This window comes from Pygoscelis adeliae, unplaced genomic scaffold, assembly GCF_000699105.1.
Source record: "Pygoscelis adeliae isolate BGI_AS28 unplaced genomic scaffold, ASM69910v1 Scaffold79, whole genome shotgun sequence".
NCBI lineage: Eukaryota > Metazoa > Chordata > Aves > Sphenisciformes > Spheniscidae > Pygoscelis > Pygoscelis adeliae.
Window position 1 is genome coordinate 2471241 of NW_008825532.1, and position 15272 is coordinate 2486512.

At 59.1% G+C, this 15272-nt stretch overlaps 1 protein-coding gene across 4 annotated transcripts in view; it reads right to left on the bottom strand.

The window, feature by feature from the left end:
• The window catches only part of NLGN3 (neuroligin 3), a 21503-nt gene extending 6833 nt beyond the window's left edge, over window positions 1–14670 (bottom strand). The window contains exons 1-5 of one of the 4 annotated variants that reach the window (XM_009331667.1): window positions 14193–14670; window positions 13039–13098; window positions 5849–5908; window positions 2995–3144; window positions 1085–1270 (exon numbers count right to left, since the gene is read on the bottom strand). In XM_009331667.1, coding sequence (XP_009329942.1) covers window positions 1085–1270; window positions 2995–3144; window positions 5849–5908; window positions 13039–13098; window positions 14193–14670 — 934 coding nt within the window. Of the gene's footprint in view, window positions 1–1084; window positions 1271–2994; window positions 3148–5848; window positions 5909–9935; window positions 9980–13038; window positions 13099–14188 lie in introns of all 4 variants that reach the window. The other 3 variants (XM_009331668.1, XM_009331670.1, XM_009331669.1) reach the window with 3 other exon arrangements.
• Between the last annotated feature and the right edge of the window lie 602 nt (window positions 14671–15272).

A 15272-nucleotide genomic window follows, 5' to 3' on the forward strand; every position in this document is an offset into this window, starting at 1 on the left:
CAATCAGTCCATTGACATCTCCCAGGGCAGGAGGAAGGCTGCCCAACTTTGCCAGCAGCCTGGCCAGCACCAGCCTCCTTCTATACACCCTCTGCCATTTCATCAGCCCTGCTGAGGTTCTGAAGTTCTCGTTCGTTCCTGTGTTATTCCCAAGCTGTTGAGCAGGGCTGCAGCTCTTCACAATGGCTTCAAGTGCAATTTTGTGTGTCTCTGAGGTGCAGACCCATGCCCCTGTCCACTGCCCGTACGTGTCCCCTTCTCCCCTGTGCTTGAGGACACAGCATGGGAAGAGGGCTGCACCCTCATATAAAGCCCCTGTGACCAAGTCCCTGGCAGGCTGGTCCCCTGTGGACCACGTCCAGTTCAGGCTTTGCTCCTGCAATTTCCTTTAGGAAGTTTATTGAGAACACCTCTACTCCCATGGTTAATTTTTTTCCCCCCAATGCTCAATGTAAATGTCTTTGCAGGGGGTTTACATGCATTTGCTCTTATGTCAACACAATCTTTTAGTGTAAATAATTCCTATCTTTATCTAGGGTAAACACTCTGCTATATTTACAGATATCAATCATATCACTTCCACCTGTGTTTTGCTAGTCGCAGCACTTCCAGCTCTTCCAGTCTCCCAAGATGGGGCCCTCCATCCCTCCCCAGGCTCAGGTCTGGCTTCCCCTCTATTCCAGTATGAATGCTTTTCCTAGCACTGAGATCCGTGCTCCCAGTGCCCTGCTTGATGCCCTACACCCCCTCCACACCTGCACGTGGGCGAGCCCAGGCGCCTGGACAGGAGGGGTCCCCACCTCTCCCCACACCCAGGTGCCTGCCCCAGGCTGCAGCCCCGCACGCTGGGGGTACCAGTGCCATCCCTGGCTCCCACGTGCTCTGCTGCTGGCCTCTCCCTGCCCACAGTGAGAAGGTTTCGCTTCCCGGCCCTGGCTAAGGCTCTCACCAGTGACTAATTAAAAAGCAGCCCTGACTTTGCTAGGGTGGCCAGCAGCACCCGGGCGGGCTCCCTTCCCTGGGTTAGCATCAGCCAGGGTGCTTGCTCGCAGCCGCAGCATCCTCGGGCACAGCTGGCACCTACCTTCAGAGTGGTGGGAGAGGGTGAGCAGGCTGACGCAGGAGGCACCAATGCCGGAGCCGAAGACGGTGATCCGCAAGGGATCTCCCCCAAAGAAGGCGATGTTCTCACTGACCCAGCGCAGCGCCTGTATCTGGTCCAGCAGCCCGTAATTGCCCTTGGCAGCCTGGTCCCCTGTGCTCAGGAACCCTGTGGGCCAAGGAGAGCCTGGTTAGGGATGAGGAAGCAGGGGGTGTCCTGACCTCCCACCCCCCTTCCCCAGGCCTAGAGGAGCTTCTATGGGACCCTGTCCCACCATGAGATCCCACTACCTTGAGAGTCCTGTGAGCTCTAAGCTGGAGCAGGGACACCACCGACCTCTAGCCACCCTCTGCATGGCACAGAGGGGCGAAAGGCTGCGAGTGCAGCTGCAAGCCCCGGGGAGCCTCTCCAGCTAACTGCAAGCAGTGACAGGGTGATGGGCACGAAGCCCTGTCCTACCCGGACCACCACCTGTGCTAATAACGAGTCAAGACATCTCACGCATGCTCCAAGGAAAACCAAAGAAAGCACCCGTGGCTGCAGGCAGGCTGAGTGTGTGCACAGCCAATGCTTTCCATGGACTAGCGTGGCCTGGAGGAGGCTCTATAAATGTAAGGTGGTGGGCTGGGTAGAGGAACCAACTGCAGCTTAAAATACAAAGGCTCTCAGTGAGGAAGATGCTGAGAAATGCTTTCAATAGCAAAGGGAACACCCAAGATAAGCTATCAGTGTTTTGTTTGCAAAGCAGGAAGCCAAAACCATGGTCCTGAGGTAAAATCCAGGCAGGTAACCCCAGCAGGCAGGGAGTGGTGCCAGTGCTGCTCCAGCACTGTAGGTGCTCTGGCTGGGTGCGCTGCAGCACTTCAATGGAGATGACGACGATGGCACCATTTAAGTCTTATTTCATATTGTGATTTATGTCTCTTAAATTTGCACCTATCCATCTTAAAGGCCTGACTTGTAACATTGAAAGGTCTTGAACAGGCTTGTTTTTACTGAAAAGCCTATTTTCTACCAGGTAACTGCCATCTTCCCCAAATGACTATGGGGTCCGGAGGCCATCAGAGGGATATGCTGCTCCGGGTACCGGCCAGGAGCCCAGCTGCCCGGGGAGAGCACTGTGCCAGGCTGGATCGCTAGGAAGAGAGCTGGCCCTGCCAGCAGCTTGGCTGGGAAGCAGCTCTCCGCAAACCTCCGCACCCCTTGTTCTCCCTGCTGCTAAGGGAGGCAGCAATGATGCTCCAGGCAAATGTCCTGTGTCCCAGCACCTGGGGATTTCTGCTGTGGCAGGTAGGGGACTGTCTTTTGACCCTGTGTCCCCACTTCACCTCTCTAGGTCACCAGTGCTCGTAAAAATGGGACTGCCGCCCTCCTCTATATGGCACCTGACAGCCTTCCGTGATCCCCTCTGCAGACAGCCAGGCTGCAGTAGGTGGCCGCAGGGGTCCCGGCAGCTCAACTGGCTTGGAGGCAGCCCACGCCCGGGGAGGGAGAGCTGCCGGGTCCCCAGGGACAGCCAGGCAGTGCCCACTGGCAGCTCACCGCTCCGAGCCCTCTCAGGAGGAGATACTGGGTAAACACATTTATTATTTATTTAACCGCAGACCAATATTTGCTTTCAGCTGAGCCAGGTTGTGTAAATGAGCCTGGGGGGGGGTCGGTGCCAGGAGCCAGACCACGCTGCAACCGCCTGCTGGGGGCACTGCCACGTGGCACCCTGCTCGGCGGCTAGGGCGGAGGACAGGGGCAGCACCTGCAGCGCAGCCCCCATCCCGCCGGGCCCCACACCCCCCATCACCCTCTTCCCAGCTGGTTCAAGCCTGGTTGGCCGTGGGGGCTCATCCCGCTGCCTGGCCATGCTGGCGGCACAGCCCCAGCTGGCCAGCCCATACCGAGCACTCCAACGCGGTAGTTCAGGGTGATGACAATCACGTTCCCGTAGCTGGCCAGGATGCTGCCATCTATCATGTTCCCCGTGCCCTCCATGTATGAGCCACCGTGGATATACACCATCACCGGCTTGGCCCCGCTGTCCCGGATGTCTGGAAGGAGAGGCGGTTAAACACAGGACCCTGCTGACAGCCACAGCACCCTGCCCAACAGGCAGACCAAGGACGAGGGCAATGCCAGCTGCCAGGACCAGGGAGGGGGCTTAGGAGCCAAACCCAGAGCTCTCCTGAGGGCTAGAGCGTGGACCTCCAAAGCCAACCACCACCGAACCAACCCCATCAGCCCCTCTCCTGGTGCCAGCAGCTGCTGCGCTGTCCCCACACTGCTGTCCCCTCGGGGGTCTCAGCACATGTGGGAGAGATGCTGGCTGGACCTGGCTGCTCTTCCCCAGAGCCGGGCTCTGGCCCACGTGTGGGAGCCAGACCAGCAGCACCTCCGTTGCAGGTGGGAGTTGCAGAGTCCAGCCCTGGGGTGCAGCCCTATGTCCCATCTTTGGATGGACCCAAGCCCTCAGCTCTGGGAGTCCTGGAAGCTGGCATTGTGGGGGGGGCAGGGATGGGGGTGTGCAGGACCTGGAAGGCGGGGGGGGCACTGGTGGGGGCTCCAACATCTGACTCTCCCACCTTCCCATCCCCCTGGGAAGTCAGAAACCTGCCGGCTGCCTGGATGTGAGCCCATGGCACCCCAGTGCCCAGACACAGACATGGTGATGAGGCAGACAGTGTGTGCACGTGTGTGTGTCAGGGAGTTGAGCATGGCATCCAGATGAGGACCGGGCATGAGGCATGGAGTGAGGATGGGGAATGGGACCCCGAGGGCCGGGGAGGAAGGACTGCAGGAGCCTAGGAGACAGGGAGCAGCCATGCTCCTTCTCTTGACTGGCCCTGTCCAGGGGATGTTCTGCCCCTTCTGCCCCACTGGCCTGGGATCCCTCATGGAGCCGAGCCCGGGCGTGAGGGAAGAACAGACGTTTGGCTCCTGGTACATCTTGTCCACGTTACACGGAGGAGGTGGTTGCGACCATCATGGAGATGGTGCCAGGTCTCACATGCCTGCGGTGCCCAGCCCTCTCCTGGGTTGGCAAGCCGGCACCGATGGACTTTGCCCTCCCTCACACTCACCCACACCCAGCACCTTGCTCGGGCAGGCTGGCATCACCTGCTGGGGCTGCTCGGCCTTGGCTGCCCCGGCCAGCCACTGCTCCCTGCCTGCCTCCCTTGCTGGTGCACTGTGCTGTCCCAGCAGCCCGCCCCCGCGGGGCTGGGGCACAGCCACACCAACTCAGCGGGGATGCCCGGCTGGGGTGGACATGGTCCCTCGCACCCACCTAACCCCTGCCCATGTTCCGCTCCTCCCCACGGCTTGCCCATTGCAGGGGGCTACAGGGCAGGCTGATGGGCACCTCTGGCCATCCCCACCTCCAGCTGTGGCCCACGGCATGGCTAAGGGTGGCCTCCCTCCCATATAGAAAACCTCTTCCCTCCAGGAGAATGAGGATATGGCAAAACCTGTGCCGGCTCTTTTCCTATTGCCAGGATGCAGCCAGGCAAATGCACAGACCTGGGGAGCAAAAAGTGCTCACAGCTCCTCCCGGACAGACATTGCCCATGTGGCAGAGCTAGGGCAGTACAACTCTTCCCAGGGCTGCCTGCTTGAAATGCAAAGGGCAGGAACATGGGTGCTTGTGCCCATGTCCTCTCCTCCCTGCCACATGCTCCCGCTGACACACAAAGGGACATCCTCGCAGCAGAATGGCAACAATGTGCAGAGACGTACCAGGGAATAAATGGCTCCTAACCGCTGCAGCACATTTTAGTGTGCGGGGATTTAGCACAGTCAAGTCACTTAGGCTGAATGCCAGTTTATACCCTGGTACAAGAGATCCTGGGGCACAGGTTAGTGTGAGAAAACAATGGGGGTTTGGTACTTTTCATCTGTTTCCCAGATCCTAAACACCATCTGCCAGGCTGTGCTCAAGCTACCCTGGGACTCCTGCACACCATGAGGTTTTACTGTCCTCGGCATGTTAGGGCTGCACCCTGGCCAACCCTTCCTCCTGCCTCCTCTTCACATCCCTGCAGCTAAACACACCGACTCCATACCCTGCAGAGGAACAACCCCATTTTACTAAAAATAGCTTATTCTGCAGCTTGCTTAGCCCTGGCATACATATAGAAGCACATCTGCTTGAAAGCCCACTCGCTCTGCCTTGGCTGATGCTGATGCTCTGGTTGTAAGCAAGACCTTGCTCGCGTTCGGTGGAGAAGGAGAGAACTTAACAGAAACCATGTCTGAGCGGACCTCAGGTCTCCTGGGCATGGCGAGGTACCCTGTGGGTGCCAAAGGTGCCAAGCTGCTGGCATGGCCACCCTGTGGCGGTGCTCATGGCAGGGCCAGGCAAGGGTGGAGAGGGAGGTCACTGGCTCCCAGCTGTATGTCACTGACTCCAGAGGGATGAGGCTGGAGGTGGGATGTGACCGGGCTCGGGGTGAAATGGGCCCAGGTGCCCGAGGGCTCCTCTCCTCCCAAGCTGCCATGCTTCCTCCCTGCCCTCGCTCAAGCGGAGCGGGAGAAAACTTCTCCTAAAGCAAAAAAACCCCACGAGCTTCCCCCCCCCGTCCCGAGGAGGGGAAGGGCCTGGGCGCCCTGCACAGCCGGCCAACCTGCCCCCCGCCCCGCGCAGCTGCCCGGCACGGCAGACAGACACACATAGGGCTCCCTGGGGATGGCAGCGGATGGCGGGCAAACGGAGTTGCTTTGCGTGTCATGCAGTGGCAGCCTCGAGCACAGAAATACCTTCGTCTTCATCCCCGTCATTATCCGCTAAGTCCTCGCCCTGTTTCTTAGCGCTGGCTCCTAGGGACCAAACACGAGGAGACAGAACAAAAAGGAAAACAAAAGGAAACAAAAACAAAACAAAACAAAAAACAAAAAACAAAAGAGAATTCAGTGCTAGCATGATAGCAGAGACGGTGGGGCCAGGCCTGCACCCCACAGCACTGCTGGCTACTCACACTGCACCTCTCCCAGAGCCAGGACGGCACAGAGCGCAGGCAGGACTGCCCCAGGAGCTGCGCCAGGATGCTGCTTCGCCTGGACCCCTTCCCAGATCCTCCCCGGGGAGTGCCGGGGCAGCAGGGAGGAGGAGAGCGGGCCTGGGTCAGCATCAGTGCCGGCAGCAGATCAGCCTCTTAAAGCAGTCGCCGATCCTCCTGCATCCCAGCCTGGTCCCCGTCTGCTTGTGCACTCTTGGGTCCCTGTGCCGGCGCAAGGCTCCCTCTCCTACCACCTGGGTGCGAGCAGGAGATCTGCTCCCAGCTCTGCTGCCACAGGGGACAACCATTCCCTGCCACCAGCAGAGCCCACGTGAAGGATTGCCCTGGGTGGCCACTGACCACCAGCTGGGGTCCTGCCCATCACTCCCACGTGGTGCATTGCCTCTTGTTGTGCCTGGCACGGCTATGTCGCAAACCCCCGGTGCCGCAGCACGAGACCACCATGGCACACTGCAGGGAGCCATCGTGATGGGTGTTTCCCTGTGCTGCTCGGCTCTGTCCTGTACCAACTGCCTTCTTAAAAGACTAGTTGCATGGTTCACTGAGGATTGCAAAGGCACCGACCAGCTTGCCCTGACCAAGACAGAACCCTAAAAATAGCGGTTTCTGTAACATCCTGAACACCTTCTAGTTGTTGCATGGCCCTTAGCAAATCCACGGTGCCAGGGCACGGACCACGCCAGCAGCCCCACCCCACACTGTGGGATGCTATTGCAGACGATGTGCACCGAGCGCGGTACTTCCTGAGCTGCATGCAGCCGGCGTGAGCCAGGAGAGGTGGCCTGTGGGCTGGCAGGGAGCAGACATGGTGCAGATCTGTACTGAGGCCCTGTTGCTGCAAAAGGCTGCATGCCCTTGTGGGCACAAAGCTGAGTGGTGCCATCCCTGCACCCTGCAGCCCCGAATTTCAGGAAGAGGCCTCTCCTTACCCCCTTAGAGCTGCAGACCAGCGCCTGTGGTCCTCTGCTCCCCAATGCCTGCACCAAAAACATTCCCCTGGTGACGGTGACCTCAGGGGTGACAGCAGGGTTTCCTCCGGGCAGGACTGCTTGCGCTGTGCCCACGCTGCCCAGAAACCCCCCCCAGATGTGCAGGGCTCTGAGGTCCCTCCAGGCACCCGGCTAATCCCGAGGCCCTGCTGCTATCACCAGCCGGCTCCATCGCCACCGCAGCAAGGGTTTTGCATGGCCTCCAGCAAGCCTCCTGCAAGCGAGGGCCAGCCCCGCAGCTGGATGAAACTACAATGAGGCGAGCACAAAACTGGCCAGGAAGATGAAATTGGGGCGTCGTCCTCACTGCCACTCCGGGAGTGGGATCCCACAGGTGACACAGGTGGCGGATAGCAGAGATGGCAGCATGGAGGGGGACAGGATTTGAATTTAAAAGGAATTTGTGATGGGGGAGTGAGAGGTCTGAAATAGTCTTGGGGCAGCTCCATCAGGGCAAGAGGCTTGCACAATGCCTTAAGCCACCATGACCTGCTGGAGAAAGTCCGGAGGAGCAACGACCAGAAGTCTAGAAAAATCCAGCAGGCAAGAAAAGTTTGCAGGAGGCTGGGTCACGCGAATCCCATGAGCAGAGGAGTGATGGGAAATACAGCAGCATCCCGACACATGAAAGGCCAAAGGTGGTGAGGTGGAAGAGCAACTCCCTCTCTGCTGCACAGAGCACAGGCAGCCCCGGAGCTACACGAGGCAGGTTGAAGCTGGACAAGAAGAAAACCTGCCTGGCAGAAAGGGCAGGAAAGCGCTGGAAGAGGTGGCCTGGGGAGGTGTTTAAGACCAGGCGAGACACTCTGCCAGGAAGAGGTGAGGTAGAGCTGCTCCTGCCCAGGGCAGGGATGGATTGGCTGTCTCCAGAGCCGTCCTGATATTCTCCAACTCAGAGTTCACCTCCCGACCTATCCGTCCCATGCCCCAGCCCTGCTGCCTCGCCTCCTGCTTCACCACCCAGCCTTCCCCTGAGCTCCTCACATCATTCTCCTGTTTTCACCCAACGCCACCCCCAGCCCTGCCACCTCTAAACCTAGCACCCCAGCCCCAGCATCCCCCCCTCCTGTTGCATCTTTCCCACGCGCTCCCTCCCCAGCCCACCCGCCAGCTGCACACTCAGCCAGGCGCGTGCAGCTGCCTGGCCTGTTTGCAGGAGGCTGCAAGCTTGACCTACTGCATCTTCATTAGGAAGAGCTGCAAGCCCAGAAAGCACTTACATGACAAAGTACTCGTGCAATATTTGCTAACTGGTGCTATGCGCCAACCTCCTTGGTACTGCTCAGGGATAGGGATTTTTCTTTAATGAAGACCACAGGCAATGAGCCTTCATCTGCACCATGCTTCAGAGCTGGGAAGCTGATCACAAGCAGCTGGAGATCCCTTTCCACTGCCAAGGGCCCTGGTGCTGTTAAAGCCCGGGGACCAGCTGGGCTGCAGCCCTCCAGCCTGGTCTCCTTCAGGGGACAAAGGTCTCCATGCAGACAGGGATGGAGGAACCGGCTATGAGGAGCTGTCAGGCTGTGGACAACATCCCTGTGATCTGAGCAACTGTCCTGACTGAGCAGGGAGGGATCCGGCTGGAGACCGCCACCCGGGAGCTTAGGGATGGCTGGGACAAGCCTAAAGCAACCTGAGCTTCACGCACCGCAGAAGGGACAGTAGAAAGCAGCACTAGGAAGCTAAGCAAAGCAGGAGGGCAGTAATGCAGGCCAGGGGGAAGGGGAACAGTGGTGGCACGTGTGTGTGGCAGATGCAAAGCACGAGCCTTCCCCATTGGCAGGAAGGTGCCAGGGTAGCTGGGGTTATGGCTAGTACAGGCTGCTGCGACCAAGTGGGCTTTTTGCCTCTCGCTACATTGTTCACCTCCACAACGACCCACCGATGCCCCACAGTTGTGAGAGCAATTACAGCTTCACCTCCCTCACCCATGCCTTGCACTTTGCTCCATTACCTCCCTCCACCGGTTATTGCCATGTTCAAGGACATCCATCCCAGGAGATCTTCCTCCGCACTGGCAAAGGCCACTACACAGAGCCCTGCAGCATCTACTCTCACGGGGATGGGTTTAAGCTTGTGGATTCACAGCTGGAAAATCCAAAAGGACTCATGGCTCTTACTCTCCTTACTCATCAAAAACTCCTTCCACTAACCCAGTGTGAATGCCTGTTTGCCGCTTCACTTTAAGCTGACTGTGAAGTGACATTGTTTAGGCCGATAGGAAGGATGCACACGCTCTTATCTGAAGGCTCTAGGAAGATTTAAGCTCAAGTTCAGAAAAAAATAAAAACACTTTCCCTGAAACAGGGGCATCCACACCGGATTTATGCTATCTTAAGTAAACCATGCCAACAGCACTGACACCAGTGCAAGCAGAAATAAAGGAGGGTGAGGAGCCTCAGTCCTTGGAGCCTTTGTGCTCAGCATGGTGTGAATAAGAGAAGAGCAGGAGCCTGAGCTGACACCTTTCCAGATCCAAATGTCTGCTCAGGGTGGCCATGGGCAGCCCCAGCACCCCGTCCTCATTGCAAGCTCCCTGGGGCACCCGCTCCCATGCAGCAGCCACGACGCCACAGTGAGCAGGAGCCCACAGCAGTGCTGCCACCTTGTCTGATGGCCACGTGCACCCAGAGGCACACACACTGGTGGCCACACCAGCTCAGGTGCTTCTCTGGAAGCAACAAAGAACAGGACCGGGACTGATGACAGCTGTTGAACCTGCTGCTGCACAACCCCATGGACAGAGGCAGCTCCGCTGGGACCTGTGTCGGTGGCCCCTCCAGCCATCAGCCCTTGCTTCAGGACTGCAGTGCACCTTGGTGCTGGCCTGCCCCTCCCTGTCCCTGGGTGATGCAGAGGAGTTATCTCCATCCTTGAGCAGACTCCTTAAAAGCACTGCATCTTCTCACACTCTGCTGCCTCTGCCAGCACAAACACCTACCCTCACCTTTGCAAATCGCTCCCTGGAGTGGAAGTGGAATGCCAGGGCGGTGGTCTGCTCCCAGCCAGCTCTGCAAAGCAGCAGGCTTTGCAGGAGGCTGGTGAGAAGCCTTCCAGCAAGGGAGCATTGCAGAAGTTGCGCAGCCGTAGGGAAGCCTCAGCCAGTACTCGGACAAGTTCGCTTCTTGGAGAGCCACAGAGAAGCCACAATGCTTTTCCTGCAGAGCAGCCGAAGCGCATCCTCAGCCCAGGAGCTGCTGCGAGCTCCAGCCACCCTCGCACAGCAGAGCAAGATGCTGGACTAGCACATTTGTCTCTGCAGCATCGCAGACTCTGCACAGCCCCAGCCAGAGAGATTAGGGCAGTCGCTACTAAAAACCAGGGAGGGCTGCTATGTGCAGGGCAGCCACACTTTTCTCCTCCAAAAATGACATCCACCTCCTCATGCCCTGCAGCAAGGCTTGCCCAGGCTGGTGGTGAAGGGGAGGGGAAAGCATGCCGGCACCCACCACAGTCAAACACAGGCTGGAAGTGTTGGCAGCACAAAGCAAAGGGCAGAGCTGCGTTTTGCACATAGGTACTATACCCTGTGTGTGTGTACATGCTCTTCGGGCAGGCAGTGCTATTTTCACAGCAAAACCTGAGCCTCAGCTGAGCCTCAGCGCTGTCAGCTCCTCTGGCACAGTGCATGGCTAATTATTCTCAAAGCACCGCTGCCCTGCCTTGCTCCCAGAGAAGGGACCAATGTGTATGGAGGAGACTGGCATGTAGGAAATTTCCATATAGGAAATTATTGTGGGCAACTGGGCAGGGACACAGGGACATTTTTCTGTCCCTGGGATAAATCCTGATAAATTCTCGGTCCTTTGGCTGCTGTGAAATACACTGAGCTTAGGGGTGGCAGAAATCATGAAAACTCCAGTAAGGTGGGAGCTGAGGTGTTTTGAATCACCAAAATACTGCACAGTTGCCTGCTCTGTGAGAGGAGAGCTTATTCACCGCTCATATGTGGCCTTAGAAATAATAATCAAGAATATTCCAGAATGAGCCAATGTTCAAATGACACACAGCCCGAGGAAATCGGGTACTGCAGGTACATTATCCTCACCCCAAGCATTACTAACCCAGGATACACAATGAGGGGCAGGGGAGCCTCTGTGTCTCATCACAAGTGACTCAATTTTGAGCCAATGGCCACCAGAGCTGTGACTGGAGCCAAAGGGCAGCGCCAGTGTCTGGGTGTGTTAATTCCCGGCACGTCACGCCTAGATGCCCAAATGGCCAGCACTGGGTATCCACTGGTCCGTGAGTCAGCAGAGCCCGGTGGGGGCAGAGGACACATCCCCCACCAGCTCCCCAGGAGGTGACCAGAGGCAACCACAGATGGGCTGCAAAGAAACCCTGCCTGTGAGCAGAGCCAGTGGGGAGGAAAAACCAGCAGACAAGCGCACCCAAGGTATTTCACCATGCCTTACATTGTCCCCCTTCTCCAGCCATAACCCAGACCCTGCTTCCCTGGCCCCAGCCGTAGGGCTGGGGACAGCAGGGGTCCACCAGCCCCAGCAGCCGGTGGGAGGGCCAGGAGAGGAAGCGCTTTGAAGTGGCTGGCGATTGCTGGCACAGCCGGCTCCGGAGGCAGCGTGCGGAGACTCCCTAATGTGCCAGCCCTTTCAGGGGCAGCCTTGGAACTCAGAGAGATGGCGTGTGAATAGCCAGGACAGCAACAGGAAAAGAAAAGCAAAGAAACCCAACAACAGGACTGGGGGAAATGGCGGGAAGGAAAGCGCTCCCCAAACCTCCAAGCTCAGCTGTGCCAGCCCCGCCAACCCCAGGGGCACAGGGAGGCAGAGGCTGGGATGCAGGGACCCCACTGCCACAGGATGCCCAGGATAGCAGCCCCTGCCTGCCAGACACCCCTTCCTTGCACTGAGTCTTTCAGAAGAGCTTGGCTGCCCAACCGCCTGCACATGCAACTTTGGGATGCACAGAGCAGCCCGGGCTCTCCCTGCCTGCAAAGGGGTCGTGCAATGGGATGGGCAAAGCATCGTGTCCGACAAGGGGCCAAGCCAGCTCCCATTTGCACATCTCCACTCCCCGACCTGTGGTGCTGGGGCTGGCTGGGAACACAGGATCACTTTGGGGCAAGGGGGGCAGCTCAGCCCTGCCTTGCCCCAAAGTGCAGCAGGATGAGCCCTGCACGGCCCTGGGGATGGAGGCAAAGCAAAGTGGAGATGTGTCTGAACTGGAGGTGCTCAGCCGCCCACAGGGCGGCTGGGGCTCAGGGAGGATGCTGTGCCAGGGGGTGGAGAGCAGATCCTCACTGGCAGCGCTGGCAGAGGCATAGGGGTGTGAGCAGCGGGGAGCAGTCTTGGCAGAACTATGGGCTGGGGCAGAACATGGCAGCGTTTACACAGCCAGGAGAGGTTTTATGCTTTTAACCGAGGAGCTTTGGATGCAAAATGACCAGGGATGCAACGGGGGAAAAGCTCAGCCCAAGACGGGCTGCAGTCCCCCATCACACAGGTGCTTCCCTGAGTGGGTCTGTAGACCCCCAACGGGGGAGGCACCCTTAAGGGATGGGTGCATTTAAGTGCTACCCACCATCAGAGGCTCCCCCTCATACCCAGGGGCTGGGAGGCTGCCGGTGCCAGCGGGATGAAGGTGGGAGCGCAGGCTCAGCCCAGGAGAAGCTGTTCTGAAAGGCCTGGAGCAATGTGAGCATCCTCCTCTGACCTGACCCCAGACCTGCGCTCCCAGCCGGCACCAGTCCTGGCTGCCCCGGCCGGGGAGCAGAGGTGACCGGACCATCCACAGGGCTCCTCCGAGTAGGAAGTGGGGGGTGGCAGGGTGGGCTGCTCAGAGGGCCCACGGTCTGGGTGGCAGCACAGAGAGGTGCCAGAGGAGCATGCCGTGGGCTGGGCACCGGCCAGGCACCCTCTCACTCTCTCACTCTCTCTCTCTTTCCTCTCTGTGCCTCTCGGCCGGTCGGCTTGCTACATACCTCCTTTCCTACATATTTTCTTGTTGGGCTTTCGGGTGCATTCCTTGGAAATCCGTTTTACTGTAAAATGAATAAAAGACTACAAAATAACAGGAGGCTCCACTGGCGGGGATGGGCATGCAATCACAACCACGCTGCTGCCCTCCCGCTGCCCCCGGGACCGCAGGAGGTGGGGAGGGAGCATCGCCATGGGAGGAAAACTCTGGGCCAGCCGTGCTGGGCGGGAGGCAAGGCACGATGCATCCCGTGGCCAAGGGCCCCAGGGACAGAGGAGTGGAGCCAGCCGGCCTGGGAGAAGCCACCGGCCCGCCAGGCTGCTCCACCACGCAGCAGACCCACTGTGGGTCCCTTCCAGCCCGCTGAAAATCCCCAGGGGCTCCCGTTGTGGTGAGGCTGGGGCGGGCGCGCAGGCAGGCACTACCTCCTCTGCCCTCTACTTACAGTTCAGGTGGGATCCCCTACAAAGGAAAAGGTTAGACAAGGAGGCACCCAGCGCCACTCAGCCTCACCCCAACGGGACCATGCCCAGCAGGTCCCCCGCACCCCAGGCTCATCACTCTGCCGCTGTGCCGCCGGCAGACGGGGAAGCAGCCAAGCAATGCGCCTGCCGTTGCCCCCAACCTCCCGTCCATACCAGGGCCCAGAAAAGGGCTCCGCGGTCCCTTCCTTGCTGGAGCATCTCCCCAGGGAGAGGCAGAGAGTGTTCCTCCCAGCTGCAGCCCACACCCACAACTAGCGCATGGACCTGGGGAGGGTGGGAAGGGGGGAGGAAGGACGAACCCGAACCAACTCAAGACAGAACCTGGCACTCGGCGCCTGGGGAGCACAAACCAGCTTGTTGCTCTGTGGATCTGTGGTCAGAGAGTCGGATTCAGATTTAGCAACACAAGAGAGGAACCCGTGACGATGCCATGGAGGTGGAGGGGCAGGGGGACCGGGAGGCGTGGAGGAGCACGAGCACGCGAGACAGAGATGGCAGCTGAGGGCAAGAGGGCGAGCTGCGTGGCCAGAGAAAGCTTTCCACAAACAGACAGCATGCTGCAGGGTCCACAACCACATGCTTCAAACACAACACCCAGGTGAGACCAATCACTGCTGGGGAGGAGCAGAGCGGCCCCCTCCGCCCTCCTGTGGGCACCCAGGCGGGGACTCACCATCCTCCGTGGGGATGTAGATGTTGAGGTACAGACAGTCCTCATTGGGATCCTGGATATACGTGGCCACAATATCCAAATTGGAGGTAAACCAGATGGGCAGCATGATCTCAGGAACAGCATTGTGGATGTTCTGGGGGCAGACCGGTGAGAAGTGGGTAGCGTTCCTGATGCCCGACCAGGATGGTGGTGGCTCAGGGGGCATGAACCTCTTCTCCCCGATGGGGGGGGCAGCATAAGGCACCCCCAGGTACTGGTCCACGGGCCCCAGGATCTCGCTGGGCAGTGGCACGCGCACCCCCCGTAACTTCCCATAGTGCGTGTTGACAGTCGGTGAGTAGACCTGGCCCTCCATCCGCACAACTGCTGAGGCGAAGCTCAGGACCCAGAGGGCAAGACGCAGGTCCCAGCCGGCCACCAGCTCAGGCACTTGGAGAACAGGGGGCAAGAGAGGGCTTCTCCAGAGTATAAGCCACATCGTCCGGGAGGAGCAGCACCAACATCCAGGCCTGAAGCTCCTGGGGCAAGGGCTCAGGGCATCCCCATCACGCCAAGCCTCCAATTTGCCCACTGGGAACAGAGCAGGAGAGCCAGGAGTCAGGAGCACACAGGACAGCCACACCTTCTGCTGGGTGAGTCAGGAGCACGGATGCAGGGAGATGTGCCACCACTTCTCACAGCCTGCCAGCTGCCCACTGCTGTCCGCCTGCCAACGGCCCGGCCCGGAGAGGACTGCTGATACTGTGGAGAGATGGAGGGAATTAACAGCAGACTTGCTCAGGGAAGACTCAAAGAGCTGCAGTGCAGAAGGAGCCAGGATCCCTGGCCGGACCCTCCCACCCATGGGTGTTCGTTGGCTCTGCCGCTGCCTAAGCAGGTGGCTCTGGGAGTAGGCAAGCATGGGCAGCACAAGTAGAGCACGTGCAGACACACAGACTGCATCTGTCCACACCTGCAGAGCCTGTCCCCAGTGCTCAAGGGCCAGCCCTGCCCCTGCCCTGCCTGGGTGAGCCCCATGGCTGCCCTGCACAGCAGCACCATGCCCTTGCCCCATGATGCAGGAGGGTATCAGCAGCAGAT